Raw genomic sequence first — 16158 nt, forward strand, 5'->3', positions numbered from 1 at the left:
CCAAGCTGGGTCAATCACCAACTCCTATCATTTGTGTAATACGTGTGTTTAATCTCTTTCCTCTACCTTCACTCTAGTTCAAGAGGCCATCATTTCTCACCTGGAAGACTAAATTATCTACTATCTGGCTTTTTATATCAAGTGCTACTTTTCTAGGTGACCCCTACAAGATAACCATTGTTGGTCATATTTGCTATATTTGAGGATAGGTATTGTCCCCAAAGGTCCATATGTAAAGGCTTGGTTCCAAGGCTGATGGGATGTGCTATGTACCCTTAGGAGAGGGAGGTACTCAGGTCACTGGGACATGCCTTCAAAGGGGGTTGTGGGATCCTAGTCTCTCATTTTTTTCTCTCTGCTTCCTGGTTTGTGATGTGAGCACTTGTTCTAACATATGCTTCCACCATGATGTACCATCTCAATAGAGGCCAAACCAATGTGTCTGCCATGTTATAGACTTGAATCTCCCAAACTATGAGCTCAATAAACTGACTTTCCTCATAAGTAGCTGGTCCCGGGTATTTTGTTAATAACACAAAACAAAAAAAAAAAAAAACAGTGTTCCAATGAAAATCAGTTATAATTACTCCTCTTCTTAAAAATCCTTCAGTGTTTCCTCATTTCTGGAAAAAGCTCAAAACCTTTAACAGTAGCCTATTTAAAAGAAAAGCAGGTAGACAGACATTCCAGATTTTGAGACAGACCTCAAAACCAAGAAATAAAAAGGATATGGTATTGGCGTAAGAACAGATAGACAACCAAATAGACTAGGCTATCAGACAGATTAACGCATGATTAATTTATGATAAAGGTGATGCTAGCTGGGGGAATGTTGATTGTTCAGTGGATAATGTGCAGGACACTGGTTTCCATTGGTGTTCCTACTTAACCACATGTAAAAATGAACTCTGGGGCAGACCTAATTTGAAAAGTAGAACTCAAAAAAGAAAATAGAAAAGAAAGGAAATGACTTCTTTCTTTATGCATTCCAAGACTCCATCCATACAGAGAAACAAATGAGTTTCCTCCATCAAAATTAAACATTCTTGTTCATCAGAGGCAGCATGGACACTGTGCACAAATATTCATTTCTCCCATGATGGTCAAACTTCAACCACACTGGCCTTTTCTCTGGTCCTTAAATAGATGAAGCTCCTTTGTGGCTGGGGTCCAGTAATAGATATATAGCTCTGGATCACAGGTTCCTTGTCCCCCACTTCAGCTAACCAGCTCTTGCTCATCCCTGATCTCTGCCAAAATGTTTCTTTCCTGAACGCCGGAATTCCAGGAGGGACCCCCCACCACCACATGTGATCCCGTTTTGCCTGCTACTTACTATTCAGGACACACAATGCTATTGCAATTGCATAACCATCTATGGAAATTTTAGCTTAGTATCCATCTCCTCTAGTACACTGTGAGCTCCGGGAGGTCACAGACCCCTGACTAGCACTTGGCTTCATATTTTATACCTAGAAGATACTTTTAAAATGTTAGAGGAATGAGTCGGTATGGGGCAGGGGAAAGAAAGCTCATTTGACAGTACATATCAGATGGGTACTACTCACCTAGGGAAGGTTCCAGATATCCTTTAACCTTTACATCTTCAAGAATTCAGGGTAATGAGTTGTGCTACTGTTTCTCCCTGTCACCTAGACACTCAGCATCTCAAGTCTCATTTGTATCCCACAGTCCTTGCTCTGATTTAGATAGCATACAAGTATTTGTCAGTTAAATGTCTCCACTGCCCCCTCCTTCGTCTTCAGCTTTCCACCTTTAGATTATTACATCAGTCATGCTTAATGGCTTGCCTTTGGAAAACTCTTTGATACTTACTATCAGCCTTCATTTAATTACTTGTTTTGTTGACAGCTCTCTCTGTTGACTCTTAATTTGATCTGAGCATTCGACAAATATTTATTGAATACCCAGTGGGTGCCAGAAATGTGCTGGGCACCAGAAAAGCTTGGGGAGTTTCCTTGCAGCATTGACATGTGACCATGATGCCTTCAAAGGAATCTTTGAAATAGAACAGCTCGACTAAGAAGTGTTGAGAGAGACTAAAATGCACCCAAATTTGGGCACATAGCAGAGTAGCTGCATGAGAATGCGTAGTTGGAAAAAAAAATGGATCATTTCCCAGCTTATTTTGAGATGGAGCTTCACAGTGTAGTTTCATTTTTCACTGCTGGAAAAAAATCTGAAAACACTAGACATCTATCCAAGCGTAGTTACAAAAAGACACTCCAAGGAAAAATACAAAAAAGCATGCTATAGTATTTTTTTATAACACATATGCTTTTTAGATGGTCAACTTAGAGACAGCTTACAGCATCCTATTAAATATAATGATGATGGTAAAAAAGCATTTGATGTTTGCTGAAGGAAAAGTTAGAAAGGACTATTTGAAAGTAATTTTCATGACAAAATCTGAGTTTTTATCAGTTAGGTATTTTTCTAGGTCATATCAAGAGCTTGGATTATTTTAGTGAAAATCAATTTCTGCAGCACATTTATGGTGGTTTTGCCTGCTACAAAGAAGCCAGTAAATTCTGAACACCCTGGTTTCTATTCACTGACCAGGGGAGAATGATCCTGCATAGAGAGCCCTGGGTGCGATACTGGCTGGGAGAGTTCCCATGGACAAAACCCCATGGAAAGGATTGCACCTAAGAATAGAGACAATTTTCCAATGTCATCAAACCAAAAGAGGAATCTCTTTTCCAAGATGTATAAAGTCTTTGCCTGCTCAAAGTTGGGTGCCTTTTTTCCAAGGTCTCTTTCAAAAATTCTAGCTCTTAGAATTTGGCAGCCTAATACAGTGTTTTAACACAAAACTTACTTTACAATAGTTTCATATTTGCTGCAAAACTGTGAAGGTAGTACAGCAGGTTCCCATATATCCCACATCTGGACTTTCCTATTTTTAATACCCATCATCAGTAAACACATTTTGACTCAAATAAGACCTTATGAATATTGGTCGCATCTCATACATAAAATTAAGGATTTGAGAATCAGTACGGGCACATGTGCAGAATAATCACTAGACCTTGTCAATCAAACCTGTCAAGCACCCTAGTGCCTCCTACAAAGACCACCTAGATCCCCCTAGTACCACTGGCCTGCCCTTTGAACAAAGATTGGGGCTTTTGTGCCACCTGGCCAAGGCCACGATTTTTTTCTTTTGTGGTGCCTATTCTCCTTTTCTTTCAATAAAGCTTTTCTTGACTTATTAACTAAATCCCATCTTTTATTGATATTACTTTAGTTTTGGCCTAATGTCTTTCAGTAAGGACCCCATCTAGAATATCATAATATGTTGAGTTCTCATGTCTCCTTAGTCCCTCTTTAGCTGTTGATAGTTTCTCAGATTTTCTTTGGTTTTGATGACCTTGACAGTTGTGAGACGTACTGGTCAGGTCTTTTGCAAAATGGCCTTTGAGATGTGTCTTATGATCACAAGGAGGTTATGGTTTTTGAAGTAGAGGACCACTGCAGATGTAAAGTGCCATTTTCTTTATGACATATCAAGGACACCTGCTGTCAACCTAACTTATTGATATTGTTCATCTTGGTCACCTGGCTGAGGTAGTCACACATTTGTCACACTTCTCTACTATGAAGTCATTCTTATCTCTCTTTCTTCATTGCTGTCTTTGAAAGGGAAGTACTACGCACATTCCACCTTATGGGGCAGGGAGTTATCTACATAACTTATCTGGAATTCTTACACAAAGAACATTTGAGTATTCATCTCCATGTTTATCCATTTATTTATTTATATCTACATCCCTATAGACTCATGGATGCTTATTATATTCTCTGGGTTTTAACTCAATATTACATCACTTATTTTGTTGCTTATATTATATTGCTTATACCATTGCAGCTTTGGCTGTCCCCTGTGTCCTTTTGACATCCCCCATCATTGTGGGTTTGTAGGGTTTTGTTTGTTCATTGAACACACCCATTCTGGTATTAAAGATGCTCAGGGTTCATGTTGTAGTTTTCTTGCCCAAGTACCAAAATCAACCATTTCTCTATGAAGCCCTCCTAATGTAGCTTTTGTGTGTTTCTTTGTTTATGGTGTGTTTTTGTACACTGTGCCCCTATGCAGGCCACTAGACATGTATTTTCTTTGTTTCAACATTACTATTATGTAGTCTTAAACTTCACTTTATAGATGTAGAAACTGAGACACAAAGAGAAATTATTGACCCAAGGCCACAGGTTACTGAAAAAGTGGAGTTGTGATGACAGCTCAGATCTGTCTATCTCTAAAACTCACACTCTGAGTCTTTGCTCAAAAGGCCAGCCTCTTTTGTTACCTCATTAGCATTATATAGAAACAATGCCATTGGGATCCCCCTGCCTTTGTGTTAGGAGCAAGGGGCTGCAGCCTGCCCAGCTCTCCCTGGGAAGACTCCCTCAGGATTCCAGCCCAGTAATCCCTTCCTCACTCAACCTAATTCACACTGAGAGTTCAGACCCTTCCCTGAGTATGGAAGTTGTTTGTATGCTCTCTTGTGGTTTTCTCTGTTTAAATTCCAAGAGCTGACTATTAGCTCCTCCCAGGGCAAGGAAAATACACTCAGTGCAGGATTAACAAGAAAAGAAACTTCTGGCTGCCACATCATGTCAAAACTGTGATGATCTGCTTGTGACTAAATGTAAAGATTAAAACTCTGTGCCTGTCCTACCAGAAGACCAAAACTCTTGACTGAAATGATACCACATTGTCATTATGGTTATTTTGCATTAGCTCAGACTTCTCCTGGACTGGGAGCATCTTAAAGACAAAGGTCATCCACGTTTTCCATTCTCTAGGGCCTGGGATAGGATCTAACATATTCCAGGCATTCCACTAATGTGTAAAGAATGTTTAAGAGAAGCTCTCAGGGCCTGGACCAGCAACTACCTGCTCTTGACTTACACACAGTGTTAACCAACTTTCCTCTTAAGAAGAGAATAGTATAAGCTGACTCTAGAATAGACAAACTGATAGCCATCACAGCTATCAGTGTGACTTGTGACTTTGTGTCCTGGGTGACTTGTGTATTAAGTATGTTGGGTGACAAGCTAGTAGAGGAAAGACACTGTACCTACTGAAGTGGGGCCAAAAGACAGGACAGTCTGAAAATCTTCGTAAAGACCAGTCAGACCCCATTCTAGGTAACTCAGCTAGGCAAGTACTTCATCTCCACCTAGTAGAAGACAGGAGAAATATTTTCTAGAAACCAGGGGAACTCTGGGCCATCCAACACAGATGAAGTCAAGAATGAGTCACTGAAACTAGAAGGTTTAATTGAAAGACTATCCACTGTATAGCAAAATGTCCAGCCCTGCCTCTTAGACACCCAGAAATCACATCTAAAGTTGCAAGACAATTAGGGGACCCTCACAAGAAGACAGAAAGCAAATAAACTTCTGGGCCCTTAGCTGGTCATGTGTTAAATGCTGATGTGTATTTTCTGTGCCACCCTTGTGCTCTGTCTGCAGCTGCAACAGCTGAAGGGCTTCAGGCAAGATGGCCACCTGCTAGCCCACCCCAGCAAATCAGTAAAAGCCTGCCTCTGCCTTTGTTTGGGGGATAGCCTGGTCTCCTCTTTTGTCAGTGCTGACTCCCTTCTGCTAAATAGCCAAAGCTTCAACTAAAGCAGTGCCTGAATTCCCATACTCTGGGCTCAGTCTCCTTTTTATCATCTCTATATAAAGACCCCATCTTTGATAACAGTTCTACCCCCACCTTCCTGCCAGGAGTCTGCAGAATTCCTCTTTGGTGAAGTGAGCTGAGAGGTACTGACTGGCTCATAAACATTTGGAGATTTTTCCAATGAATTCACGAAATCTCAATCATGGTATCCGATGGCAAGTTTCATACTTCCAATCAGCTGTTGTGTTCCCCCCTAAGAAAGGAAAGTATGTCAATCAAACAAGGAAGGGATAATATGAAAAGGAAGGTTTAAAGAATAAGAAATACTCTTGAAATTAACAGTAGAAAAAAATCTAAATTGACAGAAAGATTAGAATTTACTGTTGAACAAGGGAGGTATAAGGATAGGTAAGAAAAAAAAATTTACTGTTGAAGATAACTCCTAGAAAATAGAATAAAGAAAAAGGAATGGAAAAGAGAAGGTGGGTGGGGGGAAAACCAGAAATCTAAGTATTTTGGTGAAGCATTTATTGATCCAGGCTACCAAAAAAATGTTCAAGAAACAAAAAGGAAATGTAATTAAAGTCTACTTATTGGCTCAGCTGTGAACAAGATAGACATAATCCTAATGTAAATTATGAATGTTGACTTAACCAAAGTTATTTGGAGTGGGTACCATTGGAGCAGTTAAATGGATGACATTCAAAGTTGGTAAGTGCAGAAATAGCACAGAAGCATATTCTGGGCCAAAGGAAGAGAACTACTTGAAGAAACAGCCAGACAAATTGAACTCTCTTGAAATGGCGAGAGGTGAGAATTGCTACTCTTTGTTATGAGCCTTGTAGCATTTGACATTTGCATGTTCTGTTTTGATACAAAAATAAATAATACATTCTTTAAAATCAGACAAAATTATTTTAAAATGTCAGCATGACGGAACCATTCAGTGTTCAAATAGCCACATGCATACAGCGTCCCTTGGAGAACATGGTAGAATAAATAATATGCCTTTCATCAAGAAAAGCTTGGATTCTGTTCTGCTTCTTCTGCTTAAGAGAAATAGAGATGTGGTGGAATTCCTCTCCCACAAAGTGTTTGTGTGCAGCGGATTCAAGCACAGAATGCCGTGATGAGTAGTGATGGAAATAGTGCAGATGTGGACAAGCTTTCTTTCTGTATCTAACTCCCAGATGTCCTCCCCTGTGTCTAGAAGAATTGAAGGCTGATTGGCTGTAGGCTGACTTGACCTTGTCTTCATCATAGGCAAGAGTCTACCAGATGCCATTCTGCATCTGAGTGTACCAACAGTTTCCTGCAAACTCCTTCATTCCCTAGGGTCCCTGGGAGGTCAGTATGGAGGGTCACAATGGTGAGTGGGATAGAGTGCAGGAGACAAAGGAGAGGGTAAGAGGACAGAAGTTAGCTTCTGATCAGACACAAAAGTGTTTTCCTTACTTATCTAATACAACAGAGGGCTTAGCTCAGAGACCCTTCACCTGGCTCATGTATTTCCTGTGTTTAGTCTCAGTAGGCAGAGTCAGAAAAATAAAAGTCACAGTGACCCAGCCACTATGTGAGTCTATTCTCATTTTTAGCTATCTAATGCTCTTTTTCTGACAATCTTTCTGTTATAAGAATTAGTGAGAAGATTTCAGTAACACGTTCCAGGCAAGAATGAGATCCTTTGTTTAAATCCTGATGTAGCAAAGATTCTATTTCCTAGACTGTTAACATATTAGCACAATTAATGCTAAACTATAATATTTTGACATTGTAATAAAAAGGAATGGGTGGTTTTATTAGATCTCTGGCAGTAAATCTTCAGCAAAGCTGTTATAAGGTTTTCCATGATGAAATTATTTGAATAACTGTGGGAACAGGCTGGTAGTATTTGAAGACACTGGAATTTGAAAGACAGTGGTAAGCTAAGGGCATGCCAGGAGAGCCATTGCAATGGGAAGCAGAGAATGGTAGAAATGAAAGAAACCCCTGCTTTAGTCTACAGGTGGGGTGAGAAAGTTAGAAATGTAAGCAGGGCCCTCCTCCTTTTCTCCAAATCTCCCTCTCCACCTCCCATCTCCCACCTCCCACCTCCCCCTCCTCCTTCCTCTTCCTTCTTCCTTCTTCTTCCTTCTTCCTCTCCCTTCTCTCCTCCCTCCACTCCTCTGTCTCTTTCATCCCCCTTCCTTCTCCCTCATCCCTTTGCCCAAACAGTTACTGAGGACCTAATGTATACCTGGCACTAGACCATGTATGTTTTAATAATTACATGTGCAATTTAATAATTTTAGTAATTATGTGTTTTCGTAATTCAATAACTAATATTTGAACCATCATTTAAAGAAATCCTGAGGCTTGCAGCAATGCTGCACAATTTTAAGTGGTAGAGTCAGGACTGTCTCCAGCTCTCCTACAAACACCTGGCACATAGTAAGTGCTCAGCGATGAGATTTGTGATGTTGTTGGTGTGTACGTCAGAGAATGCAAAGGATGAAACACAGACGAGCAACTGATGTGTTCATGGTCACACAGTAGTGGCAGAGGAGTTACCAGGTCTCTGATTCCACACTGCACTTCTCTGTGTATTCATGAAGAGAAATTTAGTATATCAATGGCAAGAAACATATAACCTACCCACATTCTGGATTCTCAGTTACTACTTCATTTGAATTGTCTTGAAAGTTTTAAGTAGAAATGTGAAGCACTCTCAGAAACAATGAGGATGAAGTTATTTTAGGCTAATGTTTGTCTCCTCCTGAGCAGAAAAATCTGATATTATTAGACTCAACACACTCCTTTCTTGATGTAATTTAACAAACAAAAACAAACACTTTTGTTCATTAGGGGGAATTTAAGCTTTAAACCATTGTGGATGATGACACTGACTGAGCCATTTGCCAGCAGGAGTCCTGGTCTTTTTCCTGGATACTAGATAGGGGAGGAGCTTTGATCCAAGATTAACTGGTTACGCCGGGCCCCAGTGGGTCATGGGTATTGGTTATCCATTTTAGCATTAACCTTAGTGAAATCCTGAGTCCAGCATGTCAGTGTATGGTGCATGCTACTCTATGCTCTCTTTCACTTGAGAATGCCACCATGGTGCTGGCTGTCTACCAGCACATAGCTGGACAAGGCTCACTAACTCAGTCCTTAGCCTCACCAGGTTTAGGAGGAAAAAGACATCAGACCCTCAGCCCACATTTACCTCCTTGACCTTTGTTTCTCACGTCAACATAATAAAATCATGCCCACATTCTTTTCAAAGGTCATCACAAATGGTTACTCCTCCAGGATGTCATCTTGCTTCCCACCCACAACCACAAGTGGGGAATAATCCAAGCACTCCAAACATTTTTTACCTCCCTCATCACGCCTATGCTCTCTGCCTCATGTGTTATCTCCATTAGAGAGTAACACTTTGAGCTGGAGGTATGGCTCATGGGGTAAAGCACCTGTCTTACAAAGCCCTGAGCTCAAATTCCAGTTCTGTGGAAGGCAGGGAGGGAGGGAAGAGGGAAGATAGTAAAGAAAGGAGGGAGGGAAGAAAGAGAAGGAAGGAAGGAGGGAAGAGAAAGAAGGTGTAAAAGAAAGGAAAGGAGAGGAGAGGAGAGGAAAGGAAAGACTTTGAACGAATAAACTGAGTTAGTACAATGGTTTTCACGAATTTGGGCAGATTCAATATACAGACACATTACTGAATTTTCAGGAAAGTATAAACTACCTGGTGACAAAGGTTTTAAAAGACAGAAATGACCACCAAATTATTTTTTTCTTTCCCCAATAACAAGTAGCTGACGGTGACAAGTATCAGTGAAAGGGTTACTTCTAAACCAGTGGTTGGCAAGTAATGGCCTTAGGGCTACAGCCAGCCCTCTGCCTATCCTTGGATGCCCAGCAAACTAAGAATGCTTTCTACATTTCTAAATGATTGAGGAGGGGGCCAAACAAAAAAGAATAAAATACTATGACACATTAAGTTTGCATAAAATTTTTAAATAGAAAATTTGGGTGTTGTCAAATTCAAATATCACTATTCATGAATAAAGTTTTCTTGGAATACAACCATACCTCCTTGTCTCTATAACATCTAAGATGGCTTTTACAGTAAAACAGTAAAGTTGAGTAGTTACAACAGAAATTAGAAACCCACAAAGGCTGAAATATTTAGTATCTGGCCTGTTACAGAAATTGTGCCAAGCCCTGTTCTGAAGTGTCGAGCACGGTATGAAGGAGAGATGGAAGAGCCTTTTTGATAGCGGGAAGTGTGAACCAGGAGGAAAAGATGTGGAAACAAGAACAGGAAGGACAGGTAGAAAGAGATGTACTTGTGAATAACACATGTCCCAGGTTTTGTATGCAACATCTCCACAAAGATTATCATAGCTGGTAGACATCCCCAAGGGGCAGATCATAGCTATTTCACCCCAGGTTTCTGTTCTCCTTTAAATACCAGAAAGGGTGTGGTTGTGAGTTTATCAGTCATTCCTGATTATTCTGTGTACCAAGACTTGCTTATTTCTTCAATAAGATCTAAAGGGTTCTGTGTCCCAGTTGTCTCTGATATGTGTGTACGTATGTGTATATATGCATCACAAGTATTTATTATTATAGTTGTGTGTGTGTATACACACGCCTATGCTCTCTGCCTTGTGTGTTATCTCCATTAGAAAGTAACACTTTGAGCTGGAGGTATGGCTCATGGGGTAAAGCACCTGTTTTACAAAGCCCTGAGCTCAAATTCCAGTACTGTGGAAGGCAGGGAGGGAGGGAAGAGGGAAGGTAGTAAAGAAAGGAGGGAGAGAAGAAAAAGAAGGAAGGAGGGAAGAGAAAGAAGGTGGAAAGGAACACACACACACACACACACACACACACACACATGTATGTGGTATGTGTGTATGCCTATCTGTCCTTGGGAAAAATCTATGTTACATGCATGCCCATTATTATCAAATATGTAGGGGATCATTAAACATTTCAACTTTTCAAATAAAGATGTATCCATTGGAACTTGGCTAAAACCAGTTCAGCCCCATGGAGAGTTGGGATTGCAGTCCTCTTGGTGTAGAAATCTGCCATTTTCCTGTGTTTCTCTTGTTTTCTTATTGCAGGGTAATGCCCTATACTTCAAATCTGCAAGAAATGTGACAGTAAACATTCTCAATGATCAGACTAAAGTGCTCACTCAGCTGATAACAGGTAAGAAAAGAACAAAGCTAGAAACGCCTAGTCCATGCTATGCACCCAGAAGATGTAGACTTGAAGGTCAAATGAAACACCATGTGAACTGGAAAAGAAAATCTGTAACATGGTTACTCTCTTGAGGAAGGAAACACAGCATTTATTCCCTGAGTCTACTAAAGGATATGTTCCCATCTACTCACAAATTTAACCTACTAAATCCAACAGTACTTAGGGTGCAAAAACTATTCTTCCTACATTATGGCTCTTAAATATAAGCCAGCTTCCTCCAGTGCTGGAAGAAACACTGGCTGTGTTGGGTTGATTGAGAGAGCAGAGTTTGTGCAAAGCCATGTACCATATTTTATGAGCTATAGAAGGAATTTTTAATAACAGTTTGAATCCTTGCCATATTTGCTATATGTGCTGACTTGGAATCCAACTCAACTGCAAGATGCAGATGAATGTTTGTGTGGGTCTTTGGAATCTAAGAAATCTGCTCCTTACAGCTGTAGAAAACCCCTATGGGGTTTTAAGCTGCACATTCCTAAAATTTAGACAAGGACTGATTGTTTAATATGATGATAAGCCTGGGCCTCATGGTCACAGTCATGTGTTGAGTGGTCTGATCAATGCACCCTCTGTAGGTCACGAGCAGCAGTAGACAGAAAGGCACTGTGTTCCTCCACAGAGGAAGAGAAAATTGTGTGTGTGTGTGAATGGCATTGCTAGACTCCCAGACAAAAATGCCATTTGTTTGGCTTCAGGGCTGAGGAAAAAGTATCCAGATGGATATTTTGAGAAGCCAGTCACTCAGATGCCCTGAAACATTACTGTGACTCAAATTTCTGGAGCCCCACTAATAAATAAGCCATGGAGAAACAGGTGTCTTTGTGCCCATAGTGGTTTCCCACTCCCTAACCATCCCCTCCAGGAAAACTAGGTACGGACAGCAGGAAATGCACAGCCAATGGGTGACATGGAACAGCCACAGTTGAGAGCCACATGAATCTCAGGAAGTGCTGCATGGCAGATTGCAATCCACAGACACGTTGCTCCTGTGTGCCACTGGATTGTCAGCCTTGCTTATATAACATCTGGCCTGCAGTCATCATGCTAAATAACTAAATAAACAGCTCCAGGAAGCAGTGATTTAAATAGCATGTGCGAAAACTGCCTCTAGGAGGGAAATAAATCCAACCTCCAGCGCCCACATTCCCACTTTCAAAAGCAGCTTACTTAGTCCTGTGATCGGTTGCCATTTATTTGCAGTGGGAGATTTGGTTTACTTGAAAGATTTTGTTTTGATAAAGCTGAAACTGCCTAAATGACTATTTTTCAGCCTCTCCCTCCCTCTCTCTGTCTCCCTCCCTCTCTCCCTCCCTTTCTCTCCCTCCCTCTCCCCCCCCTTCTCCCTCCTCCTCCCTCTCTTGATCCTTATCTCTTCCTCTCCTGCCTTTCCCCCACTTTCTCCCTAGCTGCCCTGTTTTGTTCCCTCAATCTTCTCTCTCCCTATCCTCCCTCCCTTCCTCTTTCTCTCCTACCCTCCTTGTCTCTCTCTGACTCCTTCCTCTTCTTCCCTCTGCCTTCCCCTTCCCCTTCCCTTCTTGCTTCTCTTTTCTCCCCTCTCTCTTTTCTCTTGCCTTCATTTCTCCAGTAGTCTTTGCCTTTCTCTCTCCCATTCCCAGTTAGGCCCTCTTAGGAGATGGATGACACACAGTCCCAGGTAAGGGAAGATGCAGCTAGTGTTCAAATGAGTTGGGCCAAAAGCCACTCTAACAGCAGCTCACAGGAGCCTTGCAAGATGATTTCTAGAAACATAAACATCTCCCCTCTCCAAGTTTTCCTTTAAGATTTTCCTTTCAAGTTAAATTTTTGCCCATAGTGGGAAGTCTCAAACAGTTGCAGCAGATACTGCCTTCTTTTTTTCTATACTTTAGTTTTATTATTGTTGTACTGGGAGTACATTGTGAATTTTACAAAATTTCTTACAAAATGTCATTGTTGAATTTAACCAATCCATCATTCTCCTTTATCACCCCTCCACCACCATTCCTGGAATAGTTTCAACAGGTCTCATTTTTCCATTGACAAACACTTGTACAAATGTTTCCACCATATTCACCTCCTACACGCTTTCCTTATATCCTCCCCCTCCCACAGGTTTTTTTTTTAAATGGCATTTTTTTGTTTAAGATAGCTATACAGGGTATTTTATTGTGACATTTCCATGTATATATGTGTTATAAACCAGACTGGTTCATCCCCCTCTATTTTTCTCCTTTCTGCCTTAGTCCCCTTCATCATTGAAATAACCCCTGCATACTATCTGACCACAAAGCAATACAACTAGAACTCAACAACAAAGGAAATGGCAGAACATATTCAAACACCTGGAGACTGAAAACATACTGCTTGTGATCAGTGGGTCATTGAAGAAATAAGGGAGGAAATCAAAAAGTTCCTGGAATTTAATGAAAATGAAAGCACAACTTATCAGAACCTATGGGACACAGACAGCCAAGGCAGTGCTAAGGGGATTTTATAGCCATGAACCGAAAGATCATAAATAAATGGCCTGATGCTGCAGTTCAAATTCCTAGAAAAACAAGAACAAGGTAAACCCAAAACCAGCAGAAGAGAAATAATAAAAATAAGGGCCAATTTAATGAAGTAGAGACCAAAAAAAAAAACATGCAAAGAATCAATGAAACAAAAAGCTGGTTCTTTGTAAAGATAAATAAGATTGATATAAACCCCTAGCATATCTGACTAAAATGAGGAGGGAAAAGACTCAACAAAATCAGAAATGAAAAAGAGGAGATCCCAAAAACACCAAGGAAATCCAAGGAATCATTAGGGACTACTTTGAAAAACTATATGCAAATAAACTGGAAAGTCTAGAAGAAATGGATAAATTTCTAGACATACATGATTATAGAAAATTGGATGATCCAAGAGGATGTTGATCACCTAAATAGATTTATAACAAGAAATGAATTAAAGCAGCAATAAAGAATCTCCCAAAAAAAGAAAAGTTCAGAACCTGACAGATTCTCCTCTGAATTTTACTAGACCTTTAAAGAAGAACTAACACCAACACTCCTCAAACTTTTCCATTAAATATACAAGGAAGGAACACTCCCCAACTCATTCTATGAAGCTGGTATTACACTCCTCCCAAAACTGGACAAGGACACAACAAAAAAAGAGAATTACAGGCCAATCTCTTTAATGAGCTTAGATGCAAGAATCCTCAATAAAATTGAGGCAAACAAATTCAGCAATGTATCAAAAAGATCATATGCCATGATCAAGTTGGTTTCATCCCAGGAATGCAGGAATTGTTCAACATACACAAATCATTTAATATAATACAACATATTAACAGAAGCAAAGACAAAAACCACATGACCATCTCAATAGATAAAGAAAAGGCCTTTGACAAGATTCAACATCCTTTCATGATAAAAAGCTCTGATGAAACTAGAAATAGAAGGAATGTACCTCAACATAATAAAGGCTATGTATGACAAACCTATAGCTAACACCATACTAAATGGGGAAAAACTGAAACCATTTCCCCTAAAGTCAGGAACAAGACAAAGGTGCCCACTCTCTCCATTCCTACTCAACATAGTCTTGGAATTCCTAGCCAGAGCAATAAGGCAGAAGAAGAAATAAAAGGAATTCAAATAGGAAAAGAAGAACTCAAACTATTTGCAGACAACATGAACTTATACATAAAAGACCCAAAAAAACTTCACCAACAAACTCCAAGGCATCATAAACCACTTCAGCAATGTAGCAGGATACAAAATCAATTTACAAAAATCAGTAGCCTTTCTATACACCAACAATGAACAAACTGAGAAAGAATATAGGAAAACAATTCCACTTACAACAGCCTCAAAAAAAAATCAAATACCTAGGAATAAAGTTAACAAAGGAGGTGAAAGAACTCTACAATAAAAACTATAAACCATTGAAGAAAAAAATTGAAGAAGACATCAGAAGATGGAAAGATCTCCCATGCTCGTGAACTGGCAGAATCAATATTATGAAAATGGCTATACTACCAAAAGCAATCTACATGTTCAATGCAATTCCCATCAAAATCCCAATGACATTCATCACAAAGATTAAAAAACCAACCCTAAAGTTCATTTGGAAACACAAAAGACCACGAATAGCCAAGCCAATGCTGGCCAAAAAGAGCAATGCTGGAGGTATCACAATACCCAATTTCAAACTATATTACAGAGCCATAGCAATACAAAACAGCATTGTTCTGGCACAAAAAAACAGACATGAATGCCAGTGAACCAGAATAGAGGACCCAGATAAGAACCCATGCAGCTACATCCACCTGATTTTTGACAGAGGTGTCCAAAACATATGATAGAAAAAAGCCTCTTCAACAAATGTAGGAAAACCAGATATCTGCATGCAGAAAACTGAAACTAGATCCCTGCCTGTCACCCTGTACAAGTGCCAACTCAAAGTGGATTAAGGACCTTAATATCAGACTTAAAACTCTGAAACTAGTACAGGAAATACACTGGAATCAACAGGCATAAACAATGACTTCCCAACTGGAACTCAAATAGCTCATCAACTAAGAGAAATGATTGACAAACAGAACTACATGAAATTAAAAAGCTTCTGCACAACAAAAGAAATGGTCGCCAGATTGAAGAAGCAGCCCACAGAATGGGAGAAAATCTTTGCAGCTATACATATGACAATGATTTGTTAACCAGATTTTACTATGAGCCCAAAAAACTAAACTCCCAAAAAATCAATGCCCCAATGAAGAAATGGGCAAATGAACATAGAACTTTCTCAAAGGAAGAATTCCAAATGGCCAAAAACACATGAAGAAATGCTCAACATCCCTGTCCATAAAGGAAATGCAAATCAAAACCACACCAAGATTCTACCTCACCCCTGTTAGAATAGCTATCATCAAAAACACCACCAACAACAAATGTTGGCAAGGATGTGGGAAAAATGGAACCCTTGTACACTGTTGTGGGGATCCAAATTAATACAAACACTATGGAAAATAGTATGGAGGTGCCTCAAAAGCCTAAAAATAGAATTGCCTTATGATCCAGCAGTTCCACCCTGAGGACTATACCCAAAGGAATGTAAGTCAGGTTACTGCAAAGGCACCTGCACACCCATGTTTATTGCCCCATTATTCACAATAGCTAAGCTATGGAAAAAGCCAAGATGCCCCACTACTGATGAATGGATTAAGAAAATATGGTACTTATATACAATTGAATTCTATTCAGCCATAAAGAAGAATGAAATTT

The 16158-nt window shown here is 39.9% G+C and overlaps 1 protein-coding gene across 8 annotated transcripts in view; it reads left to right on the top strand.

The window, feature by feature from the left end:
• Sgcd (sarcoglycan delta) overlaps positions 1–16158 on the top strand; it is a 940103-nt gene that overhangs the window by 762813 nt on the left and 161132 nt on the right. For all 8 annotated transcript variants that reach the window (XM_074057632.1, XM_074057628.1, XM_074057629.1 and 5 more), the window contains one exon: positions 10765–10852. In XM_074057632.1, the coding sequence (XP_073913733.1) occupies positions 10765–10852 (88 nt within the window). The remainder of the gene's footprint in view (positions 1–10764; positions 10853–16158) is intronic.

Source organism: Castor canadensis, chromosome 16 (assembly GCF_047511655.1).
Source record: "Castor canadensis chromosome 16, mCasCan1.hap1v2, whole genome shotgun sequence".
In the NCBI taxonomy this organism is placed as follows: domain Eukaryota; kingdom Metazoa; phylum Chordata; class Mammalia; order Rodentia; family Castoridae; genus Castor; species Castor canadensis.